General features: G+C 38.4%; 1 protein-coding gene across 1 annotated transcript; it reads left to right on the top strand.

Annotated features, from left to right (window-relative positions):
- The first annotated feature begins 17,767 nt into the window (after positions 1-17,767).
- On the top strand, positions 17,768-18,520 carry LOC143892104 (uncharacterized). Its single transcript, XM_077396570.1, has one exon. The coding sequence runs from the start codon at positions 17,768-17,770 to the stop codon at positions 18,518-18,520; it is 753 nt and encodes a 250-aa protein (XP_077252685.1).
- The last annotated feature ends 2,557 nt before the right edge of the window (positions 18,521-21,077 follow it).

Raw genomic sequence — 21,077 nt, forward strand, 5'->3', positions numbered from 1 at the left:
AATTGATTATCTTGGGCATTTAGTATCTGGAAAGGGCGTCCAACCAGACCCAAGCAAAGTCCAAACAATGCAGGATTGGCCTTGGCCAACTAATTTGAAACAACTTCGAGGGTTTTTGGGCCTCACTGGGTACTACAGACGATTTGTTCACCATTATGCAATTGTTGCCTCACCACTCACTGATCTCTTGAAGAAGGATGCCTTTCAATGGTCATCACACGCGCAAGCAGCCTTTGATCATCTCAAAATTTTGATGACCCAAGTGCCAGTTTTAGCTCTACCGGATTTTTCTGAAGAATTTATACTGGAAACTGATGCTTCTAGTATAGCGATTGGCGCGGTTTTGATGCAAAGAAAACACCCCATTGCATACTTTAGCAAGAAAATGTCCCCAAGGATGTCCCTCGCGTCTGCATATGTTAAAGAACTCTTCGCCATCACTGAGGCAGTCAAGAAATGGAGACAGTATCTTTTGGGCAGAAAATTTGTCATCTATACAGATTTCCGAAGCTTGAAAATTTTGGTAGCTCAAGTAATACAAACCCCAGAACAGCAACACTACCTTTGCAAGTTATTGGGATACGATTATACAATCGTTTACAAACCAGGGAAAGACAATCCAGCGGCTGATGCTTTATCTCGGATCGAAGACACTTCACAAATATGTGACCAAGATTTCTCTTCGATTATGCAAATGACCGTTTCAAGGCCACTTTTGCATATTACATCGCAAATTCAGTTGGAGAATACATCTGATTCAGAACTATTAGCTAAACATGACGAAGTTAAACAAGGTCTTGCCGCTGCAGAATTTCCGTAAAGAATGGGCTTCTGTTTCATAATCATCAATTATTCATTGGTTCCTCTTCAAACCTTCGGAATCAGATCAGACATGAATTCCATTGCACTCCTCAAGGCGGCCACAATGGTGTCTTACGAACCATCATGCGAATTTCTGCCAGTTTTTATTGGGAAACAATGCGAGCAGATGTCAAGCAATTTATCGCTCAATGCCTTATCTGTCAACAAACCAAATATGCAACTTCTCCTCCCTTGGGTTTGTTGCAACCATTACCAATTCCAGACCACATCTGGAAGGATATAGCTATGGATTTCATCACTGGGCTACCTGTTTCTAATGGCTTCACTACTATCTTAATTGTGGTTGATAGACTTTCTAAGTACGCCCACTTCGGAGCACTTCCAACCTCTTACAATGCAGTCAAGGTCGCAAAATTATTCACTGATATTGTCGTCAAACTACACGGCATTCCAAATTCTATTGTATCAGATCGCGATCCCATTTTTATTAGCAAGTTCTGGTCGGAGTTGTGGCGACTCAGTGGAACTACTTTGCAACTGTCTTCTTCTTATTATCCCCAAACTGATGGTCAATCAGAAGTGCTCAACAGATGCCTCGAACAATACCTGCGAGCTTTTTCCCATGATAACCCCAAAAAATGGCAGAATTTCCTCGTTTGGGCAGAGTATTCATACAATACCTCATTCCACTCAGTGACGAAAATGACACCATTTGAAATTGTCTATGGCCGAAAACCACCAACATTACCTTCCTACATTCCTGGTTCTTCTTCAATTGAAGCTGTTGATAGTGAACTTACTCAGCGTGATACCACTTTATCACAACTCAAGAACAATTTGTACCAGGTTCAATCACGTATGAAATCCCAAGCGGATCAGGGGCGCACTGACAAACAATTTGAAGTGGGAAGCTGGGTCTTGTTGAAACTTCAACCTTGTAGGCAACAACCAGTGGCTCACAGAACATCTCAAAAACTGAGTAAATGTTTTCTATGGACCTTATGAAATAGAATCAAGGGTGGGCAAGGTTGCTTACAAATTAAAATTACCAGAAGATAGTCAAATTCACCCTGTCTTTCACATTTCCTTGTTAAAACCATATTATGGTCCTTTCCCACAAGGCATTTGCACATTACCTACCCAAACTGTTGATAATCAGCCAGTCATTGAACCCCTTGCCACTGTTGGAACTCGCACTGTACTAGAACAAGTCCAACCTATCAAACAGGTTCTTGTCCAATGGACTGGGCTTTTACCCGAAGACACTTCATGGGAAAACCTACACCAGCTACAACAGGATTATCCATTTCTGAACCTTGAGGACAAGGTTGGTTTTCAAGGGGTGGGCAATGATAGTGAACCAGTTCAAATGCCAAGCCAGAGAGGTGAAGAGTTGAGAAGGCAGAACAGAGAGAGCAGAGGCAAGCACCCAGCAACATGGATGAAGGATTATGTCACTAATTAGATCAGTACTAATAGTGTTTTTAGTAGTAGTTTAGAGCTTAAGTAGTGTGGGCCATTTGGGAAAAGAGAGAATATGCTAGTTGTAATCGAATCTATCTAGGTCAGAAGATTGTAACTGGATGACAGTGACATCCTCAATTATAAAAGGAGTCACCACCAATTGAAAAAGGCAGAAAAAGGGAATATTTTCTCTCTCTCTCTCTCTCTCTCTCTCTCTCTCTCTCTCTTGCTTCTTCCTCTTCTTCTTCTTCTCTCTCTTTACTTTCTTACTCTGCAACTGGTAGGGATCTCAGATCTCAGATCTAAGTTCCTATCAATGACTTTGTATTACTTCTTTCATCTTAGTAACCTAACAGCAACCCCTATATATGAACAATATTATGGCCTTGCAGAAGCTCTCAATTGATTGTGGGCAAGAATCTAGACCCATTTAATACACTACAATAGCATAGCAATTAAACATAATATGTGGGTAATGCTGATTATTTAACACGAAAAATCCCTCTGATTGCAAAAGGACTTGTATCCTGAAACTAGAATCCACCTTCCACACAAATTACATACTCATATATGTATGCCCACATATGCACATACCCACAAAACCATTCCCAGTCGCATATGTTTCCATCGTCTGTCGAGGGTTTTCATCAGAAATAATGACACAAGGGGTAGAAGTTCAGAGCAATTCGGAATGAAATTCATATTAGTTCAGAAGTTAAACGTCTGATATGCTGTTTTGATCTGCTTCAAAAAAAGAAAGATATGCTGTTTTGACAGTGCAGGTAAGATGATTATACATTGCCAATAAAGACACTAAAAGAATCACAATAAAATTAATCTGCCTTGGGTTTAATTTTCTTGTGATTCACAAAGTTCACTTTTCATTCACAATCCTATTTTGGACCACATGCAACACGAAAACTAAACAGATAACTGCTGAGCCCAAAACCACAACAATCCGAACCAATAACGAGGAAATGATTACTTTCCACACAAATGCATGCCAAAACCAAAACCAAATGATAGAGTAAATCAATCCTAACGCAGCACCGACAACAACTTGGGTGATGGTATGAGGTTGTTGTGAGACTTGTTACTATGACTATAAAAAAAGATGAGAATGAAATATTGTATAGTCCACCTTTTAACAAGTTACTAGAAGAAAAAAACTGTAAACGTGTATGTACTTTTCCATAACAGAATACTTTTCCATAACAGAATACTTGCAATGGTCTATTTGTTAATGAATATTCCTTCTGTAGTTTATCTTCTATTCTTTTAAATTGTATATATATGGAGAGTTCCTTATTTTAATTGATGCAAGCATTATATTCCACCACTTGCTGTCAAGATAAAAATCATATGCATCTCAGTTATCAAATGATATTAATTAAGCATCTGCGAATTCATTAACTTGATCATCATGTCATGGGAAGCATGGGGAACTTCAAAGCCAAATAAATAATTTTGCTTCAGACTTGTCACCAGAAGTGGCATGCGGAGGGTGAAGTAAAACAAGAAGTAGAAAGTATTTTATGACCTGAACTGCCAAGGAACTGTGATATTTCAATGAGGTACCTGAACTGCCTAGGAACTGTGATATTTCAATGAGGTAGTCACACTCAAAGTAGAAGAAGTGCAATCGTACTTCAGAACATAACTATTTTCAAAGATGTGCTTGAAAGAAGCTTGTGAATATATTATGTCCATGCAAAAGTATAGGCCACCGATTTATACACATGGCATTGGAGTCAACAATCAAGACCTGCAAGTCATAGGCCTAACATAACTAGGATGTAGTGTTTATACAGAGCAAGGTTTAAAATATTGATTGGTAAAGGTTGAGTTGAGGCAATAACTGCCTTTTAGGAAGCTCGAAAAACCTTGATCTGATGGTAGACAAACTCTTATGTGAACTCAGAATTTAGAAAAATCACAGTACTCGAACAATTCCATGAACTATCTGAAAACTTGTTTGAGCCCTAAAGAACTCAAGAAATTTGACAATAATGTAAGCTTTTTTATTTTAAAACCTTAACCAGGTACTTGAAGTCTCATGTCAACTAGGACTCAAGGACTCCAGCCTTTGTCAACTTTTGAGTTTATAAACTACTTATCATATGTAGGACCTTTCATTGCCTTGTGATGTATTGGATTGATTTGGATATGGTATCCCCAGAGCTTCTTTGTGGGACTTGGTGGTGGAAAGAGTGGAAAAGAACCTAGCTACGTGGAAGAAACAGTATCTATCCTTTGGGGGTAGAATTATACTACTTAAGGCCTCTTTGGCAAATCTTCTAGTGAGTATGGCAAAGAGGATTGAGAAACTCCAAATAGATTTCTTTAGGAGGGAGGAGATAAGGATAAAAAGCTGAAACACCTAATGAAGTGGGTGAAAGTTTGTAGATTGAAGTCACATGGTAGTCTCTGATGGGAAAATGACTTTTGGTGTTATGGAGAGGAAAAAGGTGCCGTCTGGCATAAAATCATTGGGGAAAATATGGGTGAGGATGGAAGGAGGGCGAGGGTGGGGGGAATAGGAGACAAAGGTGCCATCTCCGTTGTCTTCTAGGATTCCAATATTATTCCCCTTATTCCCAAGACCATAGAGTTTTGATCCCAAACACTATTGGATCCTTTTCTGTACAGGTTGGTGGGAGAGGAGGGGGCAAGGAGAAACTCATAAAAATCTGGTGATCGGCGGCCCCTCCTACGTTCGTGGCATTTGTATGGACAGTGGCGTGTAATATAATCAACTCATGCGAGCGCCTCCAAAAAAAAAGGGGGGGGGGTGGGGTGTGGGGGAAGGTGGTTACCTTGGCCAATTTATGCATATTTTGCGAGGAAGAAGGAGAATCTCTTGACCATGCACTGCTTCATTGCCCTTTCTCCTTTAGCTTATGGAGGACGATCACCAAAAGCTTTGGAATGTGCCGGGTTCTCCATCGATCGATTAAAAAGATGATTTTACATTGGAGAAACAGACCTTGGAAAGGCTTAAGAAAAACCCATTGGGGAGACAGAGGAACATGTGCATATTTGAAGAAAAAGAAAAGTGATTTGGCAATATAATTTTGGAAATCAGTATTGACCTCATATCTTGGAGAAGGGATAATTTCACCCTATCGTCATATACCATGGGAGATATTTTGAGATGTTGGAAGACGATTATTTGGGAAAAAGAGGCCAAGCTGGTGTCTTCCTACGCTTGGGTGGATAAAATTCAGCTTCCATGGAAGCTGAAACGGTGGGGCGAGCTGGAATTGGAGGTGTGTTTAGAGACAAAATGGCTGCGCCTTCTCTGAAGCGATTGGAATATGTGATTCTAATGAGGCTGAGATGCGTGCACTACTGTGGGGTTTATGATTTTTCCCAAGAGTGCATCGAGCACAAGCACTACTAATCACTGACAGGGACTCCACAAATGTTTTGGCTTGGGCAAGTAAAAAGGCAACTGAACCGTGGCATCTAGCCAATATAATCATAGAGAATTAAGATCTACGCCCAATTTTAAACCTAGAGTTTTCTCACATGAGACGGTCTGTGAATAACATTGCGGATTGTCTTGCAAAAGAGGGAGCATATAAAGTCCTGGTCGAAAACTCCAGCTAGCTGCAACCTCTCAGCCTTTGGGTCAATTACTGAATACTTATTCCTCTGCTTCACTTGAGGCTCTCTCCAAGTATCACTTGGAAAAGTAGCCCTGACCAAATACAAAGGTTCACTTTCAGCGATTAATGGAGGGAGGGCTATGTAGATACCCCTTAAAATGATGTAACGGGGACATCTTGTCCCCGTTCTTGTTGTAATTCGGTTACAGTCAGTAATGAAATCTGTTACTTTTTTCAAGAGGAAAAAAATTAGAAGTGTTGCTTCTAGTTTTCCTACAAAGACTGGGAACCGTGGGACTAAACTAGAACCTGCACTACATCACATGTGCTGTGCCATCTAAACCACATTCATCAAATTAACAGTGTCAAAGTGTTTGGCGTGGGATAAAAAATCAGCCGTTACCAATACATATAGCTTAATATGCATCGGTTTCAATTGGATGATATGAACAAAAAACTGTTACGCATCGCCAGATACGTATACTATTCATCCGGAAAAAAAACACTACTACATGGCGCACATAAACTTTTCATCCTAAAAGACATATTGCATAGTCTTGCACAATCTCAAAGATACAGTAACTGCATATGTACCAGAAAAATCTGATACTGTAAATCATGGCATGTGCAAACCAAATACTAGTACAACGGTTTTGATCTTAAGAATTCATAAAACTATGTAAATTCTATTCAAGAGATGTGGTAAGTTAGGTTATAAAATATGCAAGCTAAGCTACAAACTACTAAATATGCAAGATGAGTTCAAGCCATGCTTCTCAGAAGACATAGGGTTGTAATCCTTTATTGAGAAATTGGGGGAAAGGAAGGTGAGAAAGTGAAAGAACCATGCAGTATGGTAGGTGCCGTATAGTCTCTGATTTTTACTAGGCCTGATATTACTTATGCATAAAACCATAATTGTCAGCATATTACTTATGCATAAAACCATAATTATCAGCATCGACATCGACATGGTTTATAAGTGTGTAGAAAGGGGCTCATCACAGACCATCACATCCATTTGATTGACAAGCTGAGAATGTTCAAAGGAACCTTTCTAAGCGAAAATCTTAGAACCCCAAATATGCTACTCTTAAGTGAATCACATGCTAAGGATGCAAGCATTCACATTCTTATCGTTTAACACATAACAGATTTGTTGCAATTTAGTAGCAATTTTATGCAAATCAATCCAACTCCTATCATTTTCAGATTATAAAAGACAGCAGGCTTCAAACTGACATTTACTTACTGGGATCACTGGAGCTATCGGCAAAACACATTAACATCCCAATACTCATTGATATCTAAACTCTCCTAAAACCTAAACACTAAAACCTATACCCTATTTCCTAAACTTGCAAAAATATCTAAGATTGTCAGTGCCATGCATGAATAAAATAATCCAAACTCGAACCTCCATGTCTTCAAGGGTCTTGTGGTAAATTTGTTTTTAAAATGGTCTTGTGGTAAAATTTTATTGAATCAAAAAATGTGATTAGGGGATCTCTTGCCTATGAAAGGCCTTTATGTTCTTCATCTAGGAGCTCTGCTGTGGAAGCCCTTGCTGTAGTATCGCCATGGTTGTTATTTCATTTGATTTATTAGAAGTATTATTTTCTCTTTATTCTCCTTCTTCTTCATAGTGGATTTCTTCTTGTAATTTTGCTATGTGCTATACATACTTGTGGGGGGATTTCTGGATCTTCTGGGCACAAAATCTATACAAGAATGGACAAACAGTTCCATTAAATCGTGAATATGAGCAAAGAAAGAAAAGAAAAAGCTTAGTCATTAGTTCTTCATTTGATCCAGACAGTAAATGAAAATGTGGGTGTTTTCTTCACTTAAAGTGTAGGCTTTGAACCGAGAAACAGTCCGTTTGAATGAAAACTAAACAAACTCTCAGAATTCATATAAAATCTTCAATTCTTCAATTCAAATCCGAAAGAAATGAAAATTTGTGTATTCTCTTCGTTGAAAGTACTAGTCAAGAAGAGAGAAACAGCCCAATTGAATCACTGGATAAAAAAAAGTAGATATCAAAATGCAACTGAAATCTTAGCTTTAAAAAAAGCAACTGAAATCTTCAGTTAATCAATTTGACTTGGGAAAAATTATACTGAATCAGAAAAATGAAACTGATACAGAATAGCTAAATAATCAATCAAAGAAAATCATTCGAAACCAATAAACCACAAGTCTTACAAGGGCAGAATTCATATAACACTAATAACCAATTTACAACTTTCTGTTCCTCAAGTAAATCACCAAACAGTACGCAGAAACTAGTATAAATAGTTCACATAAAATTTCAGGTTAAGAAAACCAAGACCCATGAATAAAAACCCAAAATTCATAACTCCTATGATCCAATCCACATGCAGGAACCAATCGATTCAGAGTTGATTCCAATCCACCGGGCCCAAAGTATAGTCGAAAATCCAACGCCCAGTTGCTCATAATAGCTTCGGCTTCCATGAAGCTACCATACTCAGAATCATCACTGCTTCTCAAAGCACCGATTCTGCTCATCTCAGTCATGGTTTTCGGAACAAACCACGGAGAAAACGAGCTCGTCTTGTGATAAACCCACGAACAAAGACCGGCTTTGGGGTGGAAAATTCAGGAAAGAGGGCTGTTACTGACATTTTCCTCTTTCCGAGCTGGAAGGAGGATTTAAAAAGAGGGCTGTTGCAGGTATTTTGAGAATTTTCGTAGTGTCGAAAATTTGAAGAAGCCTAAGAAAGACCACCATTGTCGCCTGTTAATCAATATATTTTCTTCACATTGGTTGGTGTAGGAAAATCAATGGCGGCACGCGATCAGGTATCGAGCCCTTTCTATTTGAAATTGACCAGAGGTTTCTGAGGATCATCCATTGGCAATGGGGTTGGAAATTTCCTACAGATTGTGTTTGATGCAGTGGAATTGTGGAGGTTGAATTAGTTTTGGACTCACAATCAATTCTCAAAATCAGTTTCGGACTGACAATCGATTCTCAAAATAAAAAAAGGGGTGACCCCTGGTCCACACTACGTCAACTGGGTCCCACCGATTACTCAAAGAAATGATTTGAGACTGATCTCTTTTGTCATTTATTCCTTTCAGAAATTGTGATTTGTGACCCACTTGACATGGAATGTCCAAGGTACATATGCAACACAGAGCCATTTCTGTAAATTTCCAGATATAATTTAAATTATCGGAAGAAACGTTCCATTTTGGATCCATCAGTATTTTTAGCCATTGAATGTAGACAACTACATTGATCTGATGGTTAGGATCATCGGACTTAGGCTACGGGCAATTTAAAGTGGCGAATGGTAGTCCATGTGGATGATCTACTTCATCTCTCTCTCTCTCTCTCTCTCTCTCTCTGATAGTGGAGAATTAAATCATTAATCATGATCTCACTCGTGAACATACGCATCTTTTTGGAACCACATATATGTGTGTCATCTTGTGCATACATTTTTGTCCATATTTTTTTCATTTTATTTAGTGCAGATGGAATGCAGATTTAGCCAGAGGTTTAGATCCTAGCTATCGGTTGGCAAGTGTATGGTTGAGATGGCAAATCACTCTTCAATCGTTGGGTCATGGAAGCTACAAACACAAGATTAGTAGAGGATTACAAATAGATAAGCTACTGTTATTGGCACTCCCATGTTTTGATAACTGCACTAACTCTTCTTTTCTTTTTTTTTCGGTAATTAAGCTGGGTTTGAACCAAGGTTTAAAATTTCAATTTCGATAACCGTTTCGGACCCCACCAAAAACAGAAATTTTGGATTTCGCCGAAATTTTGTAATACTTTATTTTTTTAATAAATAATGTCATTAAACCGAAATTTGGTAAATGGCGAAAAATTGAATTTCAAAAATTTTTGGTTTCGGTCCCCACCGGTATCCGAAAGTTCGGATTTCGGTCCAAATTTTAAACCATGGTTTGAACCTCTGACCTCTAGGTTGGAAAACAAATCCTTGACCATTGAGATAGAGGCTCAATCTCAACACTAACTCATCTTGAGGCTCAATCCCAACACTAACTCATCTTGTTATTTAAACAGCTGTCAAGCGTTATTACAGTTCCCAAAAAGTTCTTAGAAGCAAAGTAGAAAAAAAGAAGAGAAAAAGACAAGCTGAGTTTGTGCAATTATTAAAACATGGCAGTGCTCATATATCAGTGTGACACGGTGTAAGCATGTGGAAAGAAGGTGAAGATCACCTTCTTCAACCTGTTGAAGAAGGACACTGCCTTCCTTCGATGAAAACCATTGAATCCACAAGGATATAAGATAAAAAAAACTTGAAATTGTGTTTATTATTCAATGAAAATGAATCTAATACAGCAACACCAACATATATTTAGAATTTTTTTTTTTCTTTCCTCTCCTAACTCGAGTTAAACTCCTAATTGAAATTAAACAACTAGGATTCTAAGAAAACTCTAACTTCTTATTCCACAATGATTATAAAAAACAAGACTCCTAACTTCTATCTAATAGAAACTGTACATCAATAGTCTACTGATGGGAAGAAAAAGAGGAAAGTTTTGCACATGGTAAAGTTTCATAAGAGAATAAGTCTAATAGTGACAGACAGGAAAAGATAACAGACCTATAATGAGTTGAAGAAATCGGGTTAGATCATATTTGGAAGGGCTCTTAATTAGATCATCGGTCCCTCCTCTCTTATTAAATAAAACACTAATCTCTCTGTCTTTCTCTCCCTCCTCAACTTTTTCACTAATTAGGTGCCAAAAGCATGCCTTGATGGCCTTGCTTTTCTGATAAACATTTCTCTTTCAGGAGCTTGCGTGGGTAACCACGGGTGTTGTTCCCAACAGGCTATCGATGTTGGAACTACCATATTTTGATAATTGCACTAACTCAGTCTGTGTTTAATTATTTAAACTGCTTAAAATTTATTACATTTCCCGATACGCTATCATAAGTAAATTAAAATAGAAAAGACAAGATGAGTTAGTGCAATTATTAAAACATGGTTGTGCCAATATAAGTAGGTTATAAAGATAGCTTTTGTATTATGTATCTGCTCTTGACATTTTATCTAGGGAAATGTTATCAGCACTCCAGTATTTTGATGATGGCACTCCTCACTTTATTAAAAAGTACGGTATGGCCAGCACCATAGGATGATCCAAACCGTCCATTAGATGGGCCAGAGCCTAAATAGGTTGTGCCTCAAAAATCATTTCCATTGATTGATCCTAACCCTCCGATCTATAAAGACTGAATATTATAGGGTTGATCATAACACTCTATAGATTGGAGGGTTAGGATCGACCTATGGAAATGATTTTTTGGGGCACAACCTATTTAGGCTGTGGCCCATCTAATGGACGGTTTAGATCATCCTATGGTGCGGACAATACCATACTTTTTAATCAAGTTAGGAGTGCCATCATCAAAATACCGGAGTGCTGATAACATTTCCTTTTATCTAACAACAGCCAAATATATAAGAAGCCGTGGCTGGATCAAACATAAAAGGCGACATCTATGCCATACCCCCATTGGGAGCAGCCATGTCACATAATTTTATATGATAGTTACAAAATTATTTGGACAATTCAAAACTTCTGGAAAAAAAAAAAAAACTTGATTTTATACCACATTTTTTAACTTAAAAAATCCTTAATATTTCAAAAATTCTTTACTTTCCGAAGCATATGTGAATTTAACAAATTAAACCCACGTTTTCCCCGATTAAATGCGAATTTGACAATAGGTCCTCAATTTATCAACTACTATTTGTAAATATTGTTAAAAATTATTTAATAGATTGTTGTTCTCTTAATATAACGAATATATGAACTCAAACATCATTCCATGCTTTTTGTTTCCCTTTTTTGAAAAATAAGTATATGTAAAGTAGATATGTCTTTTAATTAAATAAAAAAAATGCATGTGGTTTTCTGTTACGTGCCTAATTGGCCGTAACGAAAATAAACGAAAAGAAAACAGAACAGAGAGAGAGAGGTTGATTCAAGGCAACCGGACCTCCTAACGGCTCGATTCGAGATGAGCCATGACTCTCCAAAACAAATCTTGCTTTGTTGTTGTAATTTTTTTCTTCTCCATTTCATTGAATTGCTTCTACATAAATACAAGCAAGAGGGAGTGCCATATCACAAGCACACTTACCCACTAACAAGACACATCATAAATAACTAACTCCCACTACCCTAAACACATTAGCCATAACTAATATCCATTACACTAAAACACATACCCACTACTATGCACTAACTAACCCCAAATACATCATAAGAAAATACACATAACATTCCTCCCCCCTTACAAACGACCTCGTCCTCAAGATCGAATTATTGGAGAAAAACTTTATTCCACCAGGGTCCCAAATCTTAATGGTCGCGATCAGTTGAACCTTGCTTACAAATTCCATTGTGATCAAAGTTTGGAAGAGAATAAGATTTTTCGTGAAGCTGCTTCAAAATGAGGAAATGATCATGATGATCCTTGGTGGTGTTTTCAACGAAACTATTCTTGTCATCATCAATTCTCGTATTTTTCTTCACATGAGCATCAACACTTCCAATATTTAACTTTTCTCTGTCTTTACGCATTTCTTTGGTCTCTTTGCTGATTCTTTCCAAGCTTTCCGCAAATCACCGGTGTTCTTCCATCATTTAAAAAAAAAGCACTTTGATTTGCAAGAAATCATCGGTTAGGGATTCCAAAATCTCAGGCGCAGGATCTACCGCTCTGATACCAATTTGTTACGTGCCTAATTGGCCGTAACACAAATAAACGAAATAGAAAATAGAAATGAGGGGGAGAGAGGTTGATTCGAGGCAGCCGGACCTCCTAATGGCTCGATTCGAGAGGAACCATGACTCTCATAGAACAAAATCTCCTTTGTGCTGTAAAATTCTTCTTTTCTTCTTTTCATTGAATTGCTTCTACATAAATACAAGCAAGAGGGAGTGCCACATCACAAGCACACTTACCCACTAACAAGACACATCATAAATAACTAACTCCCACTACCCTAAACACATTACCCATAACTAGTATCCATTGCACTAAAACACATACCCACTATTATGCATTAACTAACCCCAAATACATCATAAGAAAATACACATAACATTTGCCAAAAATTTCTTAAACTATGTGTATTACAATGGGACAGATAACAACCTTCTGTGTGAGAGCATGGACAAATTCCGTATTTATAATAACTCAAAATGAAATCCTGGAGTCCACCCATTACGAACTCTTGTTCCTTAAATAAGCCCACTAATCTTATTGGGCGTACAACGAGCCTACATATTATTACCGAATTATCTTACGCCTTCCAACGTGAACACACGTGGCTAAGGTGTTCCCGGCTCAAAACCTTATTGATCACCAACCGTCTATGAGCCGATCTGGATTACTCTCCACTACAATCAAATATTCTCTACAATCTGGTTTTTACAAAAGCCAAAACATGTGTTATGAAAGTCCACAAAATATTACGTAGTATTGAGAGAAAACTGTACTAAATGAGGGTTGATTTTGGCCTCGTTCCAAAACTTTCAATCGTTTCCATTGCTAAGTTATGATTACAAGTTGATTAGCTTAATTTTTATTTTTCAAGCATACAATCCTCAAGAAAAGCTAATGATTGAAAATTGAAAGAAAGATGAGAACCCCTAGAGAATTTACTACGAAGGGGGTAGATATAAAAGAACTAAGCCTTATGCCATTTTCTAGCATAGAAACCCTTGAAATCAGGGAATGAAAGGGCCCAAATGCCATTCCTTCGACCAAAACAACACCTCTTTTCTTAAAGAAATGCTAAACTAAAGGGTGCCCTTGTAAAAATGCAGCACAAGGGCGTTTCCATTAGATTCGTCTCACCAAAGCAGCATTCCTTGCACTGGATTTTTGCAAGGACGCCCTTCAGTTTAGCATTCCTCATTTTCTTAATCCGGTCACTTACCCTTTCCAATCAATAATTACAACAATCGAACAATACTTAGGCCACCAAATCATTCGTTTAATCATAAGAAGAACCCATGTAACAAACCAGAAAATAAAATAAGAGAGATCCAGAATACTCTTATATCTTTGGTAAGCATAGAACACCCCTCCTTACCCACAGCCAATGTAGTCAACGAAGCTGCTTTAATTGCTGCAACAAGTAGAAACTGCTAAAAGAAAGGTAGTTCTCAGTCTCTCTCCTAACAACCGCTTTCGGGCTCCATGTGTACACGTTGATGTGATTGGATCTTTGTTGACTTAACATTCAATGATCCAAGCCCACTAATCCATCAGCCTCGGTTTCAATAGGGTTTGGCCAAGGAAAGGTCCACATATGTGGGTTTTTTTTGGGTATTATTTTACCATACGGGTGAGAATTCATGTGCATGAACAACAATCTCTTGAGCACAAGTATAGGTTTGGCCAAAATGGAAAAATGGAACACTCAACAACACAGTTTCAGATCTATAAGATCCCCCCTTCAATTCTGAGGTGACGGAGGGTCACATTACACTCCATCAGGAGAGAGTGTTGTAGATAGTGACTGGTTCAAAGATCAAAAAGTGAATTATTTATACCAATTACCATTCTTCTGCTGCCCACTTCATAAAAGATGAAGTCTTGATTACACATAAATAATCCTATATGGGATCCAAACATGATCCATAGAAATCCTCCTATTTGATTGTCTGCCTACTCCAACTCAATGTTAATAACTTAATATTATCTATATATACATGGAAAATGATATTTTCACCCTCCTTTCCAACATTTTTTACCCCCCTATTGTTTGTCTTTTCTCAAAATGTACATATTTTAACCTTCTTTTCTGTTGTCTTTTCCTGAAAATGATGACTATTTTCAAGAAAAAAGATAAACAAAAGGGGTTCGAAATGCAGAGAAGCAAGTGGAGTTATCTCTCATATATAAATAGTATATATTATAGTAGCATTCTGGGCCCACATGATATGCACGAGTGTAATATGATTGGACCCCACCCTATTGAAACATGGGTTGTAAAATGGTGGGCCTCACCCTATGCACATTGGAGATTGTGGCACCCACCTCATCAAAACATGCGTATGCATGGGTTTGAGTAGAGTTGGTGGTACCTACCCTATCAAAACATAATGTTAATGGTGGGCTCCACCCTATTTTTTTAATTTTTTTTTGAATGGGCAAGCTGGGGTTAGGCGGATCCCTACCATATATATTAAAAAATCAACAAAGATACAACTTGAAAGCAGGAGAGCAAGTCGTGGGCTCCACCCTATTCATGGATTTGGGTCAAATACATGTATATGCATGTATTTTACTAAGAGTGTTGGCAGATTGTTGATAGCCCTAGACACTGAATCTCTGTATAAAGTGTCGTTACATTTAACAAGTTGCTAATGCCGACTTATCAAAGGGCTCTTCTATAGACTATAATCTATATATCCATTGACTGCAGTAGAACCCCAATAAAGAGGCTATTGATAGGATTGATAGAGACACCCGATCTGATCGATATTTACTCCATATTATTCATGCATTGAAATTGAATGGTCGATACAGTGCATAAACCAAATTTTCGTGTATTATATAGTCCAAATTAAGGGTGGCAATTTTTGTAAAAAATAGAAAGGAAAGGGTATTTCTGAAAGACGAATCAAAGGAAAATGGCGGAAAAAAATAGCCGTGATAAGCATGGAAGAGTGTCATTGTTCTTTTCCCGAGACAAAACATGCAGAAAGATGAAAATCCCAGTCATCCTTTCCCCGGCCTTCAAAACTGCAACAGTTACTGTTCACTTGTTTTTTCCCAGGAAAGGAATAGAAAATGTTTCTTGGGAATCTGACGTGGCATTAGGAACAGAAATCCAAGGAAACTGTGTAGGAAAAGGTTTCCCGCGCCTGTTCATGTGCGGAGGAACTGTGCAGGAAAAGGTTCCCCGAGAAACTGCTTGCTCACCTTTTTTCACTAGTTTTCCAAAGAAAGCAAATCCGACCAAAATAGTGGGATTTGGTTTCCCACACTTGTGAGAAAAGACATTTTCACATCATTTTTAGCAATTTTCATATCATTATTTGACATTTTTCACTTAGGATTGTTACTTTCTCAGAAAACAAGTGAACACCGGAATTCTATCTTGTCAAGGTCAAGGTCCTACTAAGGAAAAAAGAGGCTGTTTTGTGGGGATTTGCTTATCCGGGAACGCAAGTTAATTCAAATGGATTATCAGGAGAGAAAGCAAAGTTTTCCGACGTTGATTGCCTAGGAGGCTAGGAGGAATTTTAAAAAGGCGTAGAAATCGAGAAATTGAAAAATGGAAAATGAGGGAGGACGTGGCCTCGCCTCAATGCCGGAAATTAAAAATAATAAAGATTAAAGAAAACACAGGTGGCGATTTATTTAATTATACGGACCCGATCGCGTGTCTGACACTCTCTGAAATAGGTTTTTGATGGATCAGCGGACCCCACTTTCCTCGTCTACTCGTCAATAACTACTCTCTCTCTCTCTCTCTCTCTCTCTCTCTCTCTCTCTCACGTTGTTATCCGTATCATCATATCTGCTATCCAGCAGGTCACGTGATCAGAAGAGTCCGCGTAGTTCCGAGGAAATTGTGCAACAAAGAGCAACCCCAGTCTGCATGCCGTACAGGCGTGTATTCCAGGATGGTGGGTCCCAGCGAATAATGAGCCATACCTATGTCTCTCAATCGAAGGGCTATACAAACGATCACTGTTAAGATTGAATCTTCACCGTCAATATGGAATTGAAGCCAACAGACGGTTTGGATCACGTGGGCCCCATTTAGTGGTCACAATGTAGATCCTCACCGGCTAATAGGAAAAATCCAGTCGATCAATATAAGCAATGAAGTTCGCATTGATCAGAAACGTGGGGTTGTCAAATAAGACAATTTTATAAGTGGGTCCCCCCAATACAGTGGTCTAAGCAACAGACGGTTTTGGATCACGTGGGCCCCATTTAGTGGTCACTGTAACAGAAGGTGCGGATCACTATCGGACGTGTGATACTAGACCACGCTGGCGAATGTAAATGGGGCCCACATTAACCATGGTACGCGTGGTCGGAGACTGGTCGCGTCTGGTTTGAGTTGGATTGCCTTAACAACAGTACTACAAGACAAAATAATTTAATTTTAAATATATGAAATTCATTTTTCTTCCGCCTATAAAAAGGGAACATCCTCTTGCCAAAGGGTCAGAGACTCAGAGAGCCTTTGCTCAGACATTGTTTTGTTTGTTTTCTTTTCCCCCCTTTTTAGCTTTCGGATTTTATTCCTCTCTATTTTTACCCTCCCCCTTCACCTCTCTTCTCCATTTCTTCCTTCTTCTTCTTCTGTTTTCATTTCAAAAGAGGAATCGCGAGAACAGAACGTCGAAAAGACGGAAAATTGAGACGGCATTGAAGTTTTTCTCTTCCAAACCCATTTTTTCTACTTCTATCTTCGTTTGCTTGCTTTTTCTCATCCGATTGAGGAAAATCGAGGAAAAAGTAGAGATGAAATCGTAGCATTGAGCTAGATCCGCGAATCAGAAACCGAAATAAGCGAAACGGTGTAAGTAATCGCCGGAAAACAGTAAACAATCTCGATCAAACGGCGAAAAATCAGGTGAAAATCGTCGGTTCGTTGCTTTGGAACTCGAAAGAGACGAAGGACAGATCTCTCTACAGCTTCGAGAAACGGTTCCAAGGTAAATAAATAACAAAAGCCTTAATTAATGTAGTATAATGATGCCGTGAAGTCCGCTTTCTTTCGGTTTTTCTTCAGTTCTTTCCGTCTTCCAAGCAAAAAAAAAAAGAAAAAAGACGAAGCACGTAGATTTCCCCTTCTGTGATGGACTCCTTCGAGATCGGTACCGTGAAAGCTGAGAAAACGAGCGCGATGAGAAGATACCTTCAGATTCGAAAGATCGCCGGTATTTTCCGTTTTCTCGAGATATTTCTCGTTCTTTTCTTCCTCTCCTGGTTCTACACTCGCCTTCCGATCGCCGTCCGTATCTCCGGTGACTACTTCCGGCACCTCCGCGTCATCCTCGTCAGTCCTTACTTCGTCTTCTTCGTCGGAAACGCTATCGTCATCACTCTCGTCGCCAAACCCGGCCTGTTTTCCGTCAACAATACTGCCGGAATTTCCCCGGGCACCGATCTCTATGACGAGTTCGTCAAAAATAGCGAGAATCGCCACCGGATCTGTACCGGATCTCCTTTACCGCCGGTCTCTAACCGGCCGGAGGAGGAAATCGTGTACGAGGACAAGGCCGTATGTGTAGAGAGTAGGTACACGGATACGGATCTTCACACGTGCGAATGCAGGGATACGGATACGAAGAAACCGTACCAGAGGAGCTGGTCGGAGAACTTAGAGGCAGAAAAGAGGCAAAAAACGGGAATAGAACTCCGGCGATCGCAGACAGAGGTGTGCCGGAAAATGGAGAAATCCGATGAGATTTTGACGGTGGATTCATACTCGGAGAGAGATATTATGAGTAATGAGGAGTTTCAGCGCACGATAGAGGCGTTCATTGCTAAGCGGATGAGGTTTCTGAAAGAGGAATCAATGGCCATCGTTCTTCAGAAGGAGAGTTAAAAATGTTAAATCAATAAATCCGAAGAAGAAAATTACGGTAGATTTGAAGTTCTTAGCAGATAAAAATATCTTTCTTTTTCCTAAATTTACTATCTCGTAAAGTTTGATATCCGTTGAGAGTAAATATGAAGTAAGAAAGAAGGATCCATGGATTAAAGCTATATCACTGTTTTGGTCTTTTGAATAATATTTCCTTTTCTTTCATGTACAGTAGAAATCTTTGTCAGTACTCTCTTTGTTTTTTTCTATTCCCATCTCTCATTCAAAAGCATAATAAGCCAGGAAAAGACATGCTATCAGAACTCAAAAAGAGAATAAAACAAAAAAATCCCTGTTTTATGGAGGAAAATATGTTAGATCAGAATGGCTTTAACCGATTATCTAATGAGATCTTAAACCTTGATTTAATCATAACCACGAATTATTTGTTTAATTTTGTAATTAGAAAAGAAATGAAGGGCATTTTCTAGTGGTCCAGGATTCCATGAAGATAAAATACGGGTTAGATAACTGATAAGGATTTGAGGCTTGGGGTATAAAATGATTTGCTGGAAGCTCTTGATTTGGTTCTCAGAGATCAGCCAAATCGTTGGAGTTTCTAGGAATGAGAGAGAAAAGAGCAAATACCAAACCAAACAAACACGTGTATTTTATTTCATCCATAAGATTAGCGATTTTCCACAGCCAATCCCTTCAACCCACTTCCAATCTCTCTCTTCCCTTATCTTTCTCTCTCTCCCCTCGAGGTAGCCGACACACCCCAAGCCTCTTGCCACATCATAAGAGAGAAACTCCTCTCGTTTTTATCACTTAGGGGCCATTTGGATACCTAGATTTTAGAATCCAGGTTTTTAGTTTGAAAACAGAGTAAAAAAGAGGGTTCATGATCAAGCTGCTGCATGGTAGCGTTTCTTGGATTTTAAGTAAGAAAACCATGTTTTAGAAAGCTCATGAACCATCTTTTACACTGTTTTCAAACTAAATACCTAGATTCTAAAATCCGCGTATCCAAACGGCCGATACGTGAATTTTAGTATCTGGGATTTCTTCAAAATTGTAGATGAGAGATAAGAGAAGAAGCAAACCCGCCGCCATTTTTTAATTTCTCGCCCTTCTTTCCGTCAGCAAGAGAGTAGCAGGTCATCCCATGTTTCCAGGTTTTAGAAATCTCAGGATGCGGGAGAGATTTCTAAAACCTGGATTTCTTACTTGAAATCTAAGAAACGTTGTCAGGATAGCATACAGCAGCTTGATCATGAACCCTCTTTTACACTCTTTTCAAACTAAAATCTGGTTTCTAAAATCCGTGTATCCAAACGGCCCCTTAGGTTTTAGAAAAAACATGTATTGCCGTTTTTTTCTTTGTTATAAATGTGTGGTGATTCACGTGAATTTGATACCTCATATTGGAAATAGAAAAACAAAGAGGGCGATGATATTTTCACTCCCCCTGCATTACGTGCACGCTCCCCTTATAGCGTGATTTGACGTGAAAAGTGGGCAACTTTAACACTTTTTGACGTCAAATCAGGTTATACGGGGAGCATGCTCGTAATGCAGGGAGAGTGAAAATATCATATCTCAACAAAGATCCCTCTCTCTCTCTCTCTCCCAAGTGGATTCTAGGGTTCTTCTTCTTCTTCCTTAGTGGATTCTAGGGTTATTGTAGTTTGTACACTTCCCCTACAATCTTTTCAGTTTGATCGACTGCGTTAATACGTACATTAAATCTTGAACAGTGGACAATATAATTTCTAGATAAACCTATTCAAGTAGGACAGCCTATCCCAAGAACAACTTATCTAAGGATTTCTATCCCCGTGATGAACATCAGAGATTAAGATCTACTTAGGCTCCCGAATCATGTTTACAGTTGTTCTTAATTATTTTAAAAAATTCCGTCCAAAGTTTGCTTTTGATCAGTAGGACTTCGTTAACTAACCTTTTTTAATTTTTTTAAGAGAAAATTATAAGTAGTTGTTGTCTACTTTTTAATTGGGCTGTCAACATCATCTCTACTAAGAGAGGTCTCATGGGGTGGTTGTTGGATCTCTCATGTGATACCAGCGGGAATACTAAATTTGCAAAGTTACCGCTATTCCCCTTTTCAATATTGTTCTTAAAACAGATAGTGCTAAAAGCTTTATTTTCTCCCTTTTCCTTTGTTTCCTTTTCCTTGCCTTAGTTTTTAAGAACTTTTTCTTTATGACTTCATTTCCTAAAGGGGCCCATTTTTAAAGAAAATTTGCTTTAACATGTTCTAATGATATTTTCGTGGTGGGTTCAATTCCAACAGACAATTCCTTTTGTATATTCTTTTGTTTTTTCCCTATTATGTATTCAGTTGTTAGCTAGTCATAATGTTGCTATAGGAAAACCCTTTTGGCTCCTATCATTGAGATTTTAAGCTTATTTTTCAAGGGGGTATTTGTTTTTATTTTTTATTTTTTAAATTCTAAACTACTAGGCATTCCATTCTCCTTCCATATTTTTTTAAATTATTATTTAGTTTAGGAGACAAAATACACATTGCATTATTTCAAGACATGAGAAAAAG

This window comes from Tasmannia lanceolata, unplaced genomic scaffold (genome assembly GCF_043159265.1).
Source record: "Tasmannia lanceolata isolate RefF3 unplaced genomic scaffold, GAP_Taslan_0.1 ptg000015l, whole genome shotgun sequence".
Taxonomy (NCBI): domain Eukaryota; kingdom Viridiplantae; phylum Streptophyta; class Magnoliopsida; order Canellales; family Winteraceae; genus Tasmannia; species Tasmannia lanceolata.

What these genes read in the sequence shown, in the direction of transcription:
- LOC143892104 (XM_077396570.1), top strand. Translation starts at nt 17,768, where the DNA reads ATGGACTCCTTCGAGATCGGTACCGTGAAAGCTGAGAAAACGAGCGCG.